Source organism: Nerophis ophidion, linkage group LG03 (assembly GCF_033978795.1).
Source record: "Nerophis ophidion isolate RoL-2023_Sa linkage group LG03, RoL_Noph_v1.0, whole genome shotgun sequence".
Taxonomy (NCBI): Eukaryota; Metazoa; Chordata; class Actinopteri; order Syngnathiformes; family Syngnathidae; genus Nerophis; species Nerophis ophidion.
The window spans coordinates 46,281,469-46,296,553 of record NC_084613.1 but is presented as its reverse complement, the minus strand read 5'-3'; the positions used below and the strand labels follow the sequence as shown (position 1 = coordinate 46,296,553).

Below are 15,085 nucleotides of genomic sequence, written 5' to 3'. Positions count from 1 at the left end.
CAACACTAAGTATGCAGCAGAAGTGTTACTACAAAAAGGTAGCAACACTATTAATTTGTTCTTTCATTTAAAAAGTCACCCGTGAGAAAATGAACAGTATCTAATGAATACAGTTTTGGTCAATTGACTTAGTTGTGATTTCCCTCTCTGCATGAAAGTTTAAAATGAGCATATATTAATGCAGTATGAAGAAGAATGTTTTAATGTGGACACATAGAATCATCATACTGCTGTGATTATATGCATCAAGTGTTCATTCAAGGCCAAGGCAAAATATCGCAGTATGTATCGTATATCGCAATATGGCATAAACATATCGCGATATTTTTAAAAGCCAATATCGCCCAGCCCTACCTGCAACCCACCACCACAAGTCAATTGCAGTCCCGTGGGAAACAGTGGATGCTTTACTATCATAAAAAAAAAACATGGTGAGCACTCACACGTCTGGGTAATTAGGTGGGCATTTGACTTGCAGGTCCACAGTCACGTAACATTCTTGGTTGTGGTTCAGTTCCTTGGGTCTCAAAAAGAGGAGTACTTCTAGAGGTCTTCGCACCTGGAGAGAAGCAAGAAAACAAATTTGCATGGGTTTGCAAGGCGTGTTCGTGGTAGCAACAATATAAAGGTCGTTCGGCTACATTCCACGGATCCTTTTGGCGAATATCCTGGAAATCTTCCTCGAAGATGGATGCCAGAGCCTCCAGCTCATTTTCCTGCTGGACAGTGTAGTCCTCCGTGGCCTGCGTGGAAGTGAAGTGGCCACTCATGCTTCCGCCGCGTCTACATGGCAGTCCGGCTCCGTCCTGTCACAGTCGAGCGAGAAAGAGGAAGACGGGGTAAAACCAAACCGCTGTGCAACGGCTTCTTCCGGCTTCTACTTCTGTTTGAGCTCACACGGAGCTTCTTGTTGACAACAACTAGCAGCCTCGAAGTGAGCTAGCTTCTCAGGAGTCAACACAACAGTGAAGTGTCACGTGGCTGGCGCACATCCCGTCGCAGTTGTAGACGTCAGCACGTTGTTTTCTCAAAGTTGACCACTAGAGGTCAGCAACCGACGTAGGTACACATTTTACTGTGTTCACGACGCTTTCCGCCCGAATGCAGCTGAGATAGGCTACAGCTGCTACACCATGGGTCACCAACTCGGTGCCCGCGGGCCCCAGGTGGCCCGTAAGGACCAGATGACTCGCCCGCTGGCCTGTTCTAAAAATAGCTCAAATAGCAGCACTTACCAGTGAGCTGCCTCTATATATATATATATTTTTTTTTATTTACTAGCAAGCTGGTCTCGCTTTGCTCGACATTTTTAATTCTAAGAGAGACAAAACTCAAAAAGAATTTGAAAATCCAAGAAAGTATTTTAAAGACTTGGTCTTCACTTGCTCAAATATATTCATGATTTTTTTTTTTACTTTGCATCTTATAACTTTCAGAAAGACAATTTTAGAGAAAAAATCCATCCATCCATCCATTTTCTACCGCTTATTCCCTTTCGGGGTCACGGGGGGCGCTGGCGCCTATCTCAGCTACAATCGGGCGGAAGGCAGGGTATTTAGGATTTTTTCTTTCCTGACAATTTATATCAATGTTCAAGTCAATCAATCAATGTTTACTTATATAGCCCTAAATCACTAGTGTCTCAAAGTAAAAAAAAATATTTTTATTGTAAAGAATAATAAATACATTTTAATTTAATTCTTCATTTTAGCTTCTGTTTCTTCGACAAAAGATATTTGTGAAATATTTCTTCAAACTTATTATGATAAAAATTCAAAAAAAATATTATGGTAAATCTAGAAAATCTGTAGAATAAAATTTAAATCTTATTTCAAAGTCTTTTGAATTTATTTAAACATTTTTGTTCTGGAAAATCTAGAATAAATAATGAGTTGTCTTTGTTAGAAATATAGCTTGGTCCAATTTGTTATATATTTTAACAAAGTGCAGATTGGATCAGGAAAAATTACTAATGATGTACCATAAATCCTTTTTTTAATTTTTTCAAAAAGATTCGAATTAGCTAGTTTTTCTCAGCTTTTTTTCGGTTGAATTTTGAATTTTAAAGAGTCGAAATTGAAGAAAAACTATGTTTCAAAATTTGATTTTCATTTTTTTCGTGTTTTCTCCTCTTTTAAACTGTTCAATTACGTGTTTTTTTCATCATTTATTCTTTACAAAAAACCTTCCGCAGAAGGAAAAAAAATGTACGACGGAATGATGGACAGAAATACCCTGTTTTTTAAATATATATTTATCTGTTTCCATATGTATTTATTGTGAGAAATAATTAAGATGATCAGTGTTTCCACAAAGATAAATATAATTAATTATTAACAATAACATAGAATTAAAGGTAAATTGAGCAAATGGGCTATTTCTGGCAATTTACTTAAGTGTGTATCAAACTGGTAGCCCTTGGCATTAATCAGTACCCAAGAAGTAGCTCTTGGTTTCAAAAAGGTTGGTGACCCCTGGGCTACAGCAACCCCTGGAGTCCCCCCGCTACCCCGAAAGGGACAATCGGTAGAAAAATGGATGGATGGACATTTAAATACATTATATACAATGATTCATGCTACATAAGCGCAAACAAAAAAAACAAGGTGACATTCAAAACAATGCAATGAAAAAGTTACTCAGAAAAAGCACAGGTCATAATCAGTATATTATAGCAATGGTTCTCACCCTTTTTCAGTGATGTACCCCCTGTGACCATTTTTTAAATTCAAGTACCCCCTAATCAGAGCAAAGAATTTTTGGTTGGAAAAAAAAAGAGATAAAGCAGTAAAATACACCACTATGTCATCAGTTTCTGATTTATTAAATTATATAACAGTGCAAAATATTGCTCATTTGTAGTGGTCTTTCTTGAACTTTTTGGAAAAAAGATAAAAAAATAAGTAAAAACTTGTTGAAAAATAAACAAGTGATTCAATTATAAATACAGATTTCTACACATTGAAGTAATCATCAACCTAAAGTGTCCTTTTAGGGATTGTAATGGAGATCCATCTGGATTCATGAACTTCATTCTAAACATTTCCTCACAAAAAAAATAAATCTTTACCATCAATATTTATGGAACATGTCCACAAAAAATCTAGCTGTCAACACTGAATATTGCATTGTTGCATTTCTTTTCACAGTTTATGAACTTACATTTATATTTTGTTGAAGTATTATTCAATAAATATATTTATCAAGGGGTCTTCACGGTGGCAGAGGGGTTAGTGAGTCAGCCTCACAATACAAAGGTCCTGCAGTAGTGGGTTCAATCCCAGGATCGGGATCTTTCTGTGTGGAGTTTGCATGTTCTCCCCATGAATGCGTGGGTTCCCTCCGGGTACTCTGGCTTCCTCCCACCTCCAAAGACATGCACCTGGGGATAGGTTGATTGGCAACACTAAATTGGCCCTAGTGTGTGAATGTGAGTGTGAATGTTGTCTGTCCATCTGTGTTGGCCCTGCGATGAGGTGGCGACTTGTCCAGGGTGTAACCCACCTTCCGCCCGATTGTAGCTGAGATAAGTAGAAAATGGATGGATGGATATTTATGAAGGATTTTTGAATTGTTGCTATTTTTAGAATATTTAAAACAAATCTCCTGTACCCCTTGGCATACCTTCAAGTACCCCCAGGGGTACGCGTACCCCCATTTGAGAACCACTGTATTATAGTATAGATTTGGGCAGCACGGTGTAATAGGGGTTAGTGCGTCTGTCTTACAATACGAAGGTCCTGGGTTCAATCCTGCGCTCGAGATCTTTCTGTTTGGAGTTTGCATGTGTGACTTCGAGGGTTACCATGAATTGATTTACGTGGACCCTGACTTAAATAAGTCGAAAAACTTATTCGGGTATTATCATTTAGTGTTCAATTGTACAGAATATGTACTGTACTGTGCAATCTACTAATAAAAGTTTCAATCAATTAATCAAAAACCCTCCGGGCACTCAGGCTTCCTCCCACTTCCAAAGACATGCACCTGGGGATAGGTTGATTGGCAACACTAAATTGGCCCTAGTGTGTGAATGTGAGTGTGAATGTTGTCTGTCTATCTGTGTTGGCCTTGCGATGAGGCGGCGACTTGTCCAGGGTGTACCCTGCCTTCCGCCTGAAGGCACCTGAGATAGGCGTGACCCCGAAGGGAATAAGCAGTAGAAAATGGATGGATGGATAGTATAGATATTAGGGGTGTAGCAATTTGTTATAACAACAATTTGATTTGATTCAGAATTTGTGGTTGCCGATATGATGCAGGGGCAGTTATTGTTTTGGTCTTTCATCTGTCTTTATTTCCTGTCAGCGCTCTTATTTTGGTTATTTCCTGTTTTTTCCCCTGAGCGCTGTTTCCCCTCAGCTGCGGCTGATTGGCACCTGGCCACACCTGGTGTCAATCAGCCGGCTGCTATTTAAACCTGCTTAGTCCTCCAGTCAGTGCTGGAGTATTGTCGCTACTACCTGTCATACTAATACTTGTCGATGTCGTTATTGGCGGTAAGCTGTTCCTGTTGGCTGATTCCTATAGCTATTTACAGTTTGCTTTGCTGTCTCCTAGCTCCTTGTTTTGTGTTTTCCTGTTAGCTGTCAGCTATTTCCAGTTTTTCGGTTTGCTGGTTCCTGTTTTCAGTTTTCCTGTGTCGTAGTTCCGGGTTTGTGTATTTTCTTTATTTTGGACATTAAATAATGTTTTCCCGCACAAAGCTTGCCTTCTCTGCATCTTGGGGTTCGTCACCTACACTTTGTGACACAAATCAGTGAGTTGATATCGATTTAGTAACTTTTTAGCAAAATAAATAATTGAGAAATACTGGATACTATGTTATTTCTTGTGGGTGAATTATAGGTACTGTGTTTTTATTGAAAATACAGGAACCAACATTTTAACAGTATATTTACCTCACTTTCTAATTTCCAAAGCCTCTTTGATCCATCTCATTTGCTTCTGATTAAATTGTGTTTCCTTGGGTGACATTTGTGTGCATTGCTGTAATATGCTCCGTTGTTACTTACGTTTTGTTGGTCGCGTCTTTTGTGGCTTAAAATCACGTTGCGGCTTTGTATTCTGTTGTGGTGTTGTAGCTTTTGCAGTTGTGCTATAGCTGAACGTTTTTGTGTTGTAATTTGTCTTGTGACATTTGCATTTGTTTTGACTTTTCTCGACCAGTATACGCCATTTTTGTTTTGATGACTCCTCACACGAGCAGACAGACTGAACGTTTAACGTTGTTATTAAAAGTGTTTAACTTCATATGAAGTCTGCCGTTCTTAAATACAATGTTGTCATTTTTCTAGTATTGATAAAATCAATCTATTACCTTTTTAAAACAATCTTGGATCAATACTTATCTTCCGGAGAGCAAACTTGCCAAGCACAGATCGATGTAGGAGAATCTAAGAAATTAAAATCCATATATTGATATACCATTGCATGGGGGTACCCACATTTTTCGTCCCCTCCAAAGATTTCTTCCTTTTTCAAGTTCAGGCTTTTGGAGTTTTTCTTTGTCCTGATCTGGATTCACATCAGGGGATGTTGTTGTGGTTTGTGAAGCCTTTGGCACTTGTAATTACAGGCTATATAAATACATTGGGGTTGCTTGGTTGCACATAGTGTTTCACCTTTGACCTCCCAGTTCAGCGTTATTAAAACTACAGTCGCCAATTGATTACGCTGAATGACTCTTTTGGAGAAAGAGGACCTTTGTGCCGCAGAGTGTCACAGATAATATTGCAGTGACCCCTCATTTATCGCTGTTAATTGGTTTTTGGCCTGCAGTGGTAAATTAATTGTGTAAAGTCTGAATGATTAGTTATGAATCAACTATTTCCAAAGTTTGAGCATAAAAAACATCTAAATCAGGATCCAAATTATTTATTGCCATTGTCAGTGAGGGTTCACAAACAATGATTTTTTTTTGTGTGCAATTGTGCTACATTGATTTGTGAACTAGAACAAACAAGCTAAAAAATAATTATAAATACAATTAAATAAAATAAATACATAAAGCATATTATGAATATGTTGCTTACCATTATGAGGGCCCTCTACATTGAAAAACATCTTACTGTAGTAACATTTCCACACAAGGGACTGGCTGCTGCCTTGCTGAGCCAATCAGTGGCCACAATACCGAACAGTGCGCTCTGATTGGTTTGGTCTCATCGAGTGTACTACAGTAGACTAATACTCCTGTAGTATTGATATTTTTAGTTCATTTAGTTCTTTTTATGCATGAAAATCACGGCACGATAACTTAAGAATAAAGACAACTTCAGATAGTTTTCTTTGTTTGAAAATAGAACAAGCACTTTCCTAAAGTGTACAAATAATAATGTTGGGTTTTTTTTACACTTACATGTTGCAGTTAACGGTATTCTATCTTTATTTGTCGTTATTTGCACTTTCTGAATACATTATGTGATAATGTTCATTGGTCAAGTCATTGGTGTTAATTTTCAATATATCAAGACAAAAAAAATAATATCAAAATGAAATTACAGGATATTATTTATGTAGTTTGCTCTCTTGCCTCGACTGGTGCACTAAGATCATGTGGTTTATATATTTGTTTTACATATGTAGAATAATCAAAAAAAAAATACAAAGAATTGTTATTGCGACGTCGAGTGGACACATTTAGAACAGCATTTTTTTGCATTCAAAATATCGGCTCATTTTTATACTTAGCAAACTCAATCCCGCGTGCCTGATAAAACTTTTTAGTTGTTTAAAAATAAGTACATTAGATAGCAAGTTATGTATAAAGTGTCAGGCATCCGAAGGAACTGTAATGAATTTACTCTGGGATTTTCAGAAAATAAGAGTGGCCGTCTTGTGAGAATTGCCTTGGTTGTCCATCCTCGGCCACAATAGATCATGTAACATGTCTGCGTCACAACAGAGTTGCTAATCTTAGCCAAGTTAGCTCATGTGTGTTGAAGTGGAGATGATTGAAATAAAGGAGTTGTGTATTAAACAAGCTCAGTTTCCTCAATAACATGACATGGTTACAGGATTAAGGACCACACACCTACAGTCAACAATGGCAAATGTTGGGCCCCCAAAGCGGTTTCATTTTGCCGTATTGCTTTCCACGCTTTCGGACCGGACTTTACAATTACATCTAGTTTAAAAGGTGCAGCCAAAGAAAACAAACACACAGACAGACATAGCAATGTATTTATGGTAGCAAAGTTATTGAGTTCATTTTTATTTACGGTTCGATTGATTATTGGTGTTGCGTGTATATATTTTTTTACGAATTTCAAAAAGGAAATAGGCCTGTTATACAAAGTACAAACCCCGTTTCCATATGAGTTGGGAAATTGCATTAGATGTAAATATAAACGGAATACTAGGATTTGCAAATCCTTTTTTAACCCATATTCAGTTGAATATGCTACAAAGACAACATATTTAATGTTCAAACTGATAAACATTTTTGTTTTTGCAAATAATCATTAACTTTAGAATTTGATGCCAGCAACATGTGACAAAGAAGCTGTGAAATATGGCAATAAATACTGATAAAGTTGAGAAATACTCATCAAACACTCATTTGGAACATCCCACAGGTGTGCAGGCTAATTGGGAACAGGTGGGTGCCATGATTGGGTATAAAAGCAGCTTCCATTAAATTCTAAGTAATTCACAAACAAGGATGGGGCGAGGGTCACCAATTTGTAAGCAAATTGTCAAACAGTTTTAGAACAACATTTCTCAACAAGCATTGCAAGGAATTTAGGGATTTTACCATCTACGGTCTGTAAAGTCATCAAAAGGTTCAGAGAATCTGGAGAAATCACTGCACGTAAGCGATGATATTACGGACCTTTGATCCCTCAGGCGGTACTGCATTAAAAACCGACATCAGTGTGTAAAGGATATCACCACATGGGCTCAGGAACACTTCATAAAATCACTGTCAGTAACTACAGTTGGTCGCTACATCTGTAAGTGCAAGTTAAAACTACTATGCAAAGCGAAAGCCATTTATCAATAACACTCAGGAACGCCGCCTGCTTCGCTGGGCCATATTTAATAAATCAGAAATATATATATATATATATATATATATATATATATATATATATATATATATATATATATATATATATATATATATATATATATATCAGTGATTCTCAACCTTTTTTTAGTGATGTACCCCCTGTGACCAATTTTTTTATTCAAGTACCCCCTAATCCGAGCAAATCATTTTTGGTTGAAAAAAAGAGTTGAAGAAGTAAAATACAGCACTATGTCATCAGTTTCTGATTTATTAAATTGTATAACAGTGCAAAATATTGCTCATTTGTAGTGGTCTTTCTTGAACTTTTTGGAAAAAATTATATAAAAATAAGTAAAAACTTGTTGAAAAATAAACAAGTGATTTAATTCTAAATAAAGATTTCTACACATAGAAGTAATCATCAACTTAAAGTGCCCTTTTGGGGATTGTAATAGAGATCCATCTGGATTCATGATCTTCATTCTAAACATTTCTTTACAAAAAAATAAATCTTTAACATCAATATTTATGGTACATGTCCACAAAAAAATCTATCTGTCAACACTGAATATTGCGTTGTTGCATTTCTTTTCACACTTTATGTACTTACATTTATATTTTGTTGAAGTATTATTCAATAAATATATTTATAAAGGATTTTTGAATTGTTGCTATTTTTAGAATATTTTAAAAAAATGTCACGTACCCCTTGGCATACCTTCAAGTACCCCCAGGGGTATGCGCACCGCCATTTGAGAACCACTGATATATATTTCCATCCATCCATTTCCTACCGCTTGTCCCGTTCGGGGCCGCGGGGGTGCTGGAGCCTATTTCAGCTGCATTTGGGCGGAAAGCGGGGTACAACCTGGACAAATTATTTCCTTATTAGCTTTTAATTACATAAAATATAAAGAACAAAAATAAAGTCATTTGTGCAAAATGACAAAAAAATAAGAACAAACTGCTATTTATTTCTATCTATTTGGGTTTTGCTCTTAATGTACTCTTGTGTCCATGGACATGTTTTCTGAGTTTGTAAATGATAACAAAAACGACAAAAAATAAAATGTTGTGATAATAAATATTAATGGTCTAATCACCGTAGTATAAGGTATCATGTATTTTTACAAAGATAAAATAAGTCATATTTTTGGTTCGTTTAATAGTTAAAACAAATTTACATTATTGCAATCAGTTGATAAAACATTGTCCTTTACAATTATAAAAGCTTTTTAAAAAAAAAATCTACTACTCTGCTAGCATGTCAGCAGACTGGGGTAGATCCTTCTGAAATCCTATGTATTGAATGAATACAGAATCGTTTTGAATCGGAAAAATTTCGCTTTTGAATCGAGAATCGCGTTGAATCGAAAAAGTCGATATATAATCGAATCATGACCCCAAGAATCGATATTGAATCGAATCGTGGGACACCCAAATATTCACAGCCCTAATATTTGGTATCATTACTGTTGATATTTGTATCGATTAACCCATCCTTGTTCACATTCAAAAGCTCAATAGCTTAGTGGTAAGCACTGGCTTCTTGTAATGTCCTGCGAAGTGTAGTGCCGTGTAGCTATTCCTTTTCCTCCTGTGATAATAATACTTTTAAGAAACATAATTTATTTGCTGCTAAGGAGGCAGAGATTGCTGAGTTAGAAGCAGCTTCACACTGGGCAGGGACATTAACCGTTAGCAAGGATGCTGCTTTGCGATCAGAACGTATTTGTCCGCTTGTCCCTGTCAAATTTGCTGACACATCGAGAAAAAAGCATTATCATAATATAACGATGTTTTTAAAGTCCCTATCGTTGGCCAAATTTATATAATTTATATAATTTGTATTGTATTTGTGATTGTTAATTTACACTGTCCCAGGTTTCTCCATACAACAGGAGTGCTCTAGTGTTTTTATTGCATTTTGCTACATAAATGGTTGTCATTGCTGGGCCCGATTTAGCCGCCAGTTGAATAGCCCTGAAATACTGTACAGTATCTACAGTATCTATATGTGAGAGGCATTCACTGCAGCCAACTTGTGTCTGTGTGTAAAAAGAAATGGTTTCACCATCACAGAACAATGCTCACACATACCTATCATCGTTACATAAGCACACCCATATATATATATATACTTTTTTACTTCTGTGTCTTTGTCTCTCAAATGACTGAAACACATTTGTTTCTATTGCTGTATCAGTATAACAAAACTGGTCGGGCCACGTGGTTAATATTTCTCCCCGCAGGCGAGATGTTTGTATCACTTCTGCGACGAGAAGTTTACCTCATAAGGTTCACTATACATCAAGGAAAATAATCACGGAGGTGGGTGGCACAAATATGGAGCTCCTCTTGGAAGCTAGTGGCTCAGTAACCTTAGAGGCTGTTCATCAATGACTGTGCTGCCGAGCATAACCCTAGAAGGAGACGACTGGGCCAATCAGGACGCGGCACTGAAACTCTAACAGCCACTCACAGACGCTCTGAGCAGACTCAGGCTCAGGCATTACCATCAGCTGTTGCACACATGGCTGAAGCTCAGTGCACATACCAGCAGCATGGTTCACACACACACACACACATGCAATGTTTTCATCTCCTTAACAAGACACCGGTGGCGCTGCCTTGACTGGGTCATCACAGGCAGTCTTCGAGGTGGCCATGAGTGGTGTGAAACCTCTGCAGACAAATGAGAGATGTGTGCCAAATGCTACTGTTAAATCACACTACACCCTAATCCTGGATTAAAATAACATGATATTCATTTCGCGGGATGTCATTTTTGTGCATAATCTTTTAATTGTGATATCTATTTGCATTAAACTACATATATCTTGTCTTCTAGTTCCAGAAGTCATCTTTGAAACTCCAAATATGGTCCACTGTAATTTTGAAGTTTAATAACCATAGTAGTCCAGAATCAGAGTGAATGTTATTGATCTGATAGGTGGTTGTTTACACAGATTAAACTGATTGAGACCTACCAAGAGTATAGTGGTAAATGAATGACTGTTTAATCCTCTCCACAATGTTTTAAACGCATAAAACAAATAATTTGACTGTGAAGCAATCCTTTCCCTTTTGGCCAAACACTGTCCTCTGGCAGGCTTGTTGATTTTTTTCTTCATAGCAGTACTTATTTGGACTTCTGTAAACTTTCAGACACGCCCCCTGACAGAGTGGGCCGGGGTCTTATTTAAGGGACTCATCTCAGCCCCAGTCCTTGTCCCAGTGGAAACATCCGTCTACAAGTGCACCTTGGTGAGTAAGCTTCAATATTGCCAGATTCTTTCATTATTGTATTTTTATTACTAAATTAACTTATGCCAAGTTTAGTCAAAGTATAATGATGCACCTACTTAACTAAGGTGAATGTTATCTGAATGGTTACATACTATTTGCTTAAATAGACTATAGATTTGCAGATGAAGATACAAAAATAGGACTATTTGTACTACTAGTCTATTCAATCATCCAACAAAGTATTAGTTTTCCTAAAGCACAGTGTCAAAAAGTTTTCCAAATATGCTTGCACTAATAAACAGGGGTTAAGGAGCAAAGCAGTGACCAAAAGTGTCAATGTACACCAACAGATGGATACTGGCAGACGTGAAATAGCGAGAGATCCAAGTGTCAGTTGTATCACCCTGTTAAGTATTGCTGCTAAGGGAGAGTTGGGCCTAAAATAGACTACAAGTCTGTTTTGACCCTTTTTGGTGCTACCTCAGCAGCTCCCAGGAACATTTATAGAGATATGGTATCTATTGCTGTACAATAAGGTTCTCACAAAAATAGCTTACCAGGGAATGTTTAATTAGCACCCTAAATATAAACACCGCTGGCAAGGTCTTTTAAGCCATTCTTAGTGAGTAGGGGTTAAGGATAACCCCAACCCGAATGTGTCATTGAGTTCAATATCTAGGAAAGCTTCATGTTATACTTTTATTTACATTCTAGACCACTCCAGTAAAGCCTAATCATGTGCGACGACGACGAGACTACCGCCCTTGTGTGCGACAACGGCTCTGGCTTGGTCAAGGCTGGATTTGCCGGGGATGACGCTCCCCGTGCTGTCTTCCCTTCCATCGTCGGAAGGCCCCGCCACCAGGTATGGGATATTGGACTCAACCATGCACCGTCTAATTTTGGGGATCACCAAGAATAGAAAAAAGTATTGTGCTTTCTTCCATAGGGTGTGATGGTGGGTATGGGTCAGAAGGACAGCTATGTAGGTGATGAGGCCCAGAGCAAGAGAGGTATCCTAACCCTAAAGTACCCCATTGAGCACGGCATCATCACCAACTGGGATGATATGGAGAAGGTGTGTATTGACAGCGATGCTCAACACCAGACTTTCCACATACTGTATCTATTCTTATCTTTGGTATTTTTTTGGAGGGACCACATTGTTGCTGTTTCAGTCCTGAGAGCAGTTGTTATGTTTTGTTAATCAGATCTGGCACCACACCTTCTACAATGAGCTGCGTGTGGCCCCTGAGGAGCACCCCACCCTGCTCACTGAGGCCCCGCTGAACCCCAAAGCCAACAGGGAGAAGATGACTCAGGTGCTTTACCGTCTCCCCAGCGTCATAGTCACCTTTTAATTTGGGCTTAATCCTTAACATGCTGCTGATTGTATTTTGCAGATCATGTTTGAGACCTTCAACGTCCCCGCCATGTATGTGGCCATCCAGGCTGTTCTGTCCCTGTATGCCTCTGGCCGTACCACCGGTTAGTACATTATATTGACATTTACATTTTTCACACTTTATGTCAGGGATATTCAATTGAGTTGAGTTGAGGGACATATTTCCAGTGAGCTAGGCACCGGGTGGCTGGGATACTCGCTAGTATTTCTATTTTGTATATTCCTGAAAATCTGCTGTTTTTAAAAGATCTAGTACCAAAAAGCCAGATAAAGATCAACTATATGACAGTGCTCTACAGTTTTTCTTAAAGAAATTTGCTGCTAAAATGTATTTTTTTTCCAAAAAATTTTAAACAAACTCGCAGGCCTGTCTGGTATCGTTTCCAGGTGCTCCAAGCGAGTAATGTTCGCTCTAAGCGTGTGTAAACTGTAAGGATTTCCGTCTCGTTGTGACAAAGAGGTGTTAGTCCCATTCCATCAAGCTGTGTGTCACTTGATATCAGTACTGTTAGATTATTTATGATGTGAGACATACTATTTGAGAGCCAATACACAGGCCCTCCATCGCCATCTGTTGGCTAAGTATGGTCTTTTTGTGTCATAAAGGTATTGTGTTGGATTCCGGTGACGGTGTGACCCATAATGTCCCCATCTATGAGGGTTACGCTCTGCCCCACGCTATCATGCGTCTGGATCTGGCTGGTCGTGACCTGACCGACTACCTGATGAAGATCCTCACCGAGCGTGGCTACTCTTTTGTCACTACTGGTATGTGTGCTCATTTGGGGTATAAACTTCAGTGATATGTAAGTGCAGTTTCATAACTCAAACACTGTGTGCTATAGCTGAGCGTGAGATCGTGCGTGACATCAAGGAGAAGCTGTGCTATGTGGCTCTTGACTTTGAAAATGAGATGGCCACTGCTGCATCTTCTTCCTCCCTGGAAAAGAGCTATGAGCTGCCCGATGGACAAGTCATCACCATTGGTAATGAGCGTTTCCGTTGCCCCGAGACCCTGTTCCAGCCCTCCTTCATTGGTGAGTCCCTGTCCTTTCAGTTTGGGAGTTCAGTGTGAAATATAAAACTTACCTGTTGCACTTGTCTCCTATCAGGTATGGAGTCTGCTGGTATCCATGAGACCGCCTACAACAGCATCATGAAATGTGACATTGACATCCGTAAGGACCTGTATGCCAACAACGTGCTGTCCGGTGGTACCACCATGTACCCTGGTATTGCTGACCGTATGCAGAAGGAGATTACCGCTCTGGCCCCAAGCACCATGAAGATCAAGGTGGATGAACTGCAAAACTTTTCATATGTCACTGACAAAGTCACAGAACTCTAAATCTTGGATTTGTTTTTTTTCCTATGATAGATCATCGCCCCACCTGAGAGGAAGTACTCTGTCTGGATCGGTGGATCCATCCTGGCTTCCCTGTCCACCTTCCAACAGATGTGGATCAGCAAGCAGGAATACGATGAGGCGGGCCCTTCCATTGTCCACAGGAAGTGCTTCTAAATGCACAAGAAACCTCACTGTTCTCGGATTTGTACGTTGTCGTCTCCTGTACATATATGTTCTGTTGTAATAAAGCAAAGCCCTCGTGAGAGTATTTTCATGACTTGCTGAAACTTTTTCTACTTCATTAATTTCCCTGTAGGTATACACTCGAACTTAATCAACAAAGTTCTATCTCATATAATCTACAATTTACAAGATGATCGGTGACATACTGTGTAATTGCACACACACACACCGACACACACACACCGACACACACACACACACACACACACACGCACACACTCATATATATATATATATATATGTATGTATATATATATATATATATATATTACTGTATATATAGTCAGTCAAATAAGTAAACAAGACTATTAGGGGAAAACTTGAATTAATAAACAGTTTCAAAGTGTTTTTATTAATACAAAACATTGTATATAATGAAGAAGAAAATATATATCGTTATGTATTTAAAAAAAAGTGTTTGGTACATAATCCAATACTCCCAAGTAAAACATTCTACAGAGAGATATATGCTGGCAAACTGCAGCTATTATTTCTTAAGCCTTTTCTGAGCAGGTGTCAGCTCTCACTGGCTTTAAGAACAATCTTACCCCTTGGTCTCAAGGCCCCCTTCGTTGGCTTTAACACATAAAACCACCTACGTAATTGGTTCCTTATGAGTGGCGACTTGTCCAGGGTGTACGCTGCCTACCGCCCAAATGCATCTGAGATAGGCCTCAGCACCTGAGGACAAGCGGTAGAAAATGGATGGATGGATGGATGGACATTAATAAAAATAAAGTATTTTACTTGTTTACTTTTCAAACACGGCACATTTTAATTAAGAAAACATATTTTGTATAGTTTATATGTGCATACAATCTGG

General features: G+C 38.4%; 2 protein-coding genes across 2 annotated transcripts in view; one reads left to right on the top strand and one right to left on the bottom strand.

Moving 5' to 3' along the window:
* eif2ak4 (eukaryotic translation initiation factor 2 alpha kinase 4) overlaps positions 1-1,028 on the bottom strand; it is a 78,840-nt gene extending 77,812 nt beyond the window's left edge. The window contains exons 1-2 of the mRNA XM_061895390.1: positions 642-1,028; positions 444-559 (exon numbers count right to left, since the gene is read on the bottom strand). Of these exons, the coding sequence (XP_061751374.1) occupies positions 444-559; positions 642-770 (245 nt within the window). The 5' untranslated portion in view covers positions 771-1,028. The remainder of the gene's footprint in view (positions 1-443; positions 560-641) is intronic.
* A 10,157-nt stretch (positions 1,029-11,185) lies between these two features.
* On the top strand, positions 11,186-14,287 carry LOC133549696 (actin, alpha cardiac muscle). The gene is made up of 9 exons (XM_061895392.1): positions 11,186-11,284; positions 11,981-12,131; positions 12,216-12,344; positions 12,478-12,588; positions 12,670-12,754; positions 13,278-13,439; positions 13,517-13,708; positions 13,784-13,965; positions 14,050-14,287. The coding sequence occupies exons 2-9, from the start codon at positions 12,003-12,005 to the stop codon at positions 14,191-14,193; spliced, it is 1,134 nt and encodes a 377-aa protein (XP_061751376.1). The 5' UTR covers positions 11,186-11,284; positions 11,981-12,002; the 3' UTR covers positions 14,194-14,287.
* The last annotated feature ends 798 nt before the right edge of the window (positions 14,288-15,085 follow it).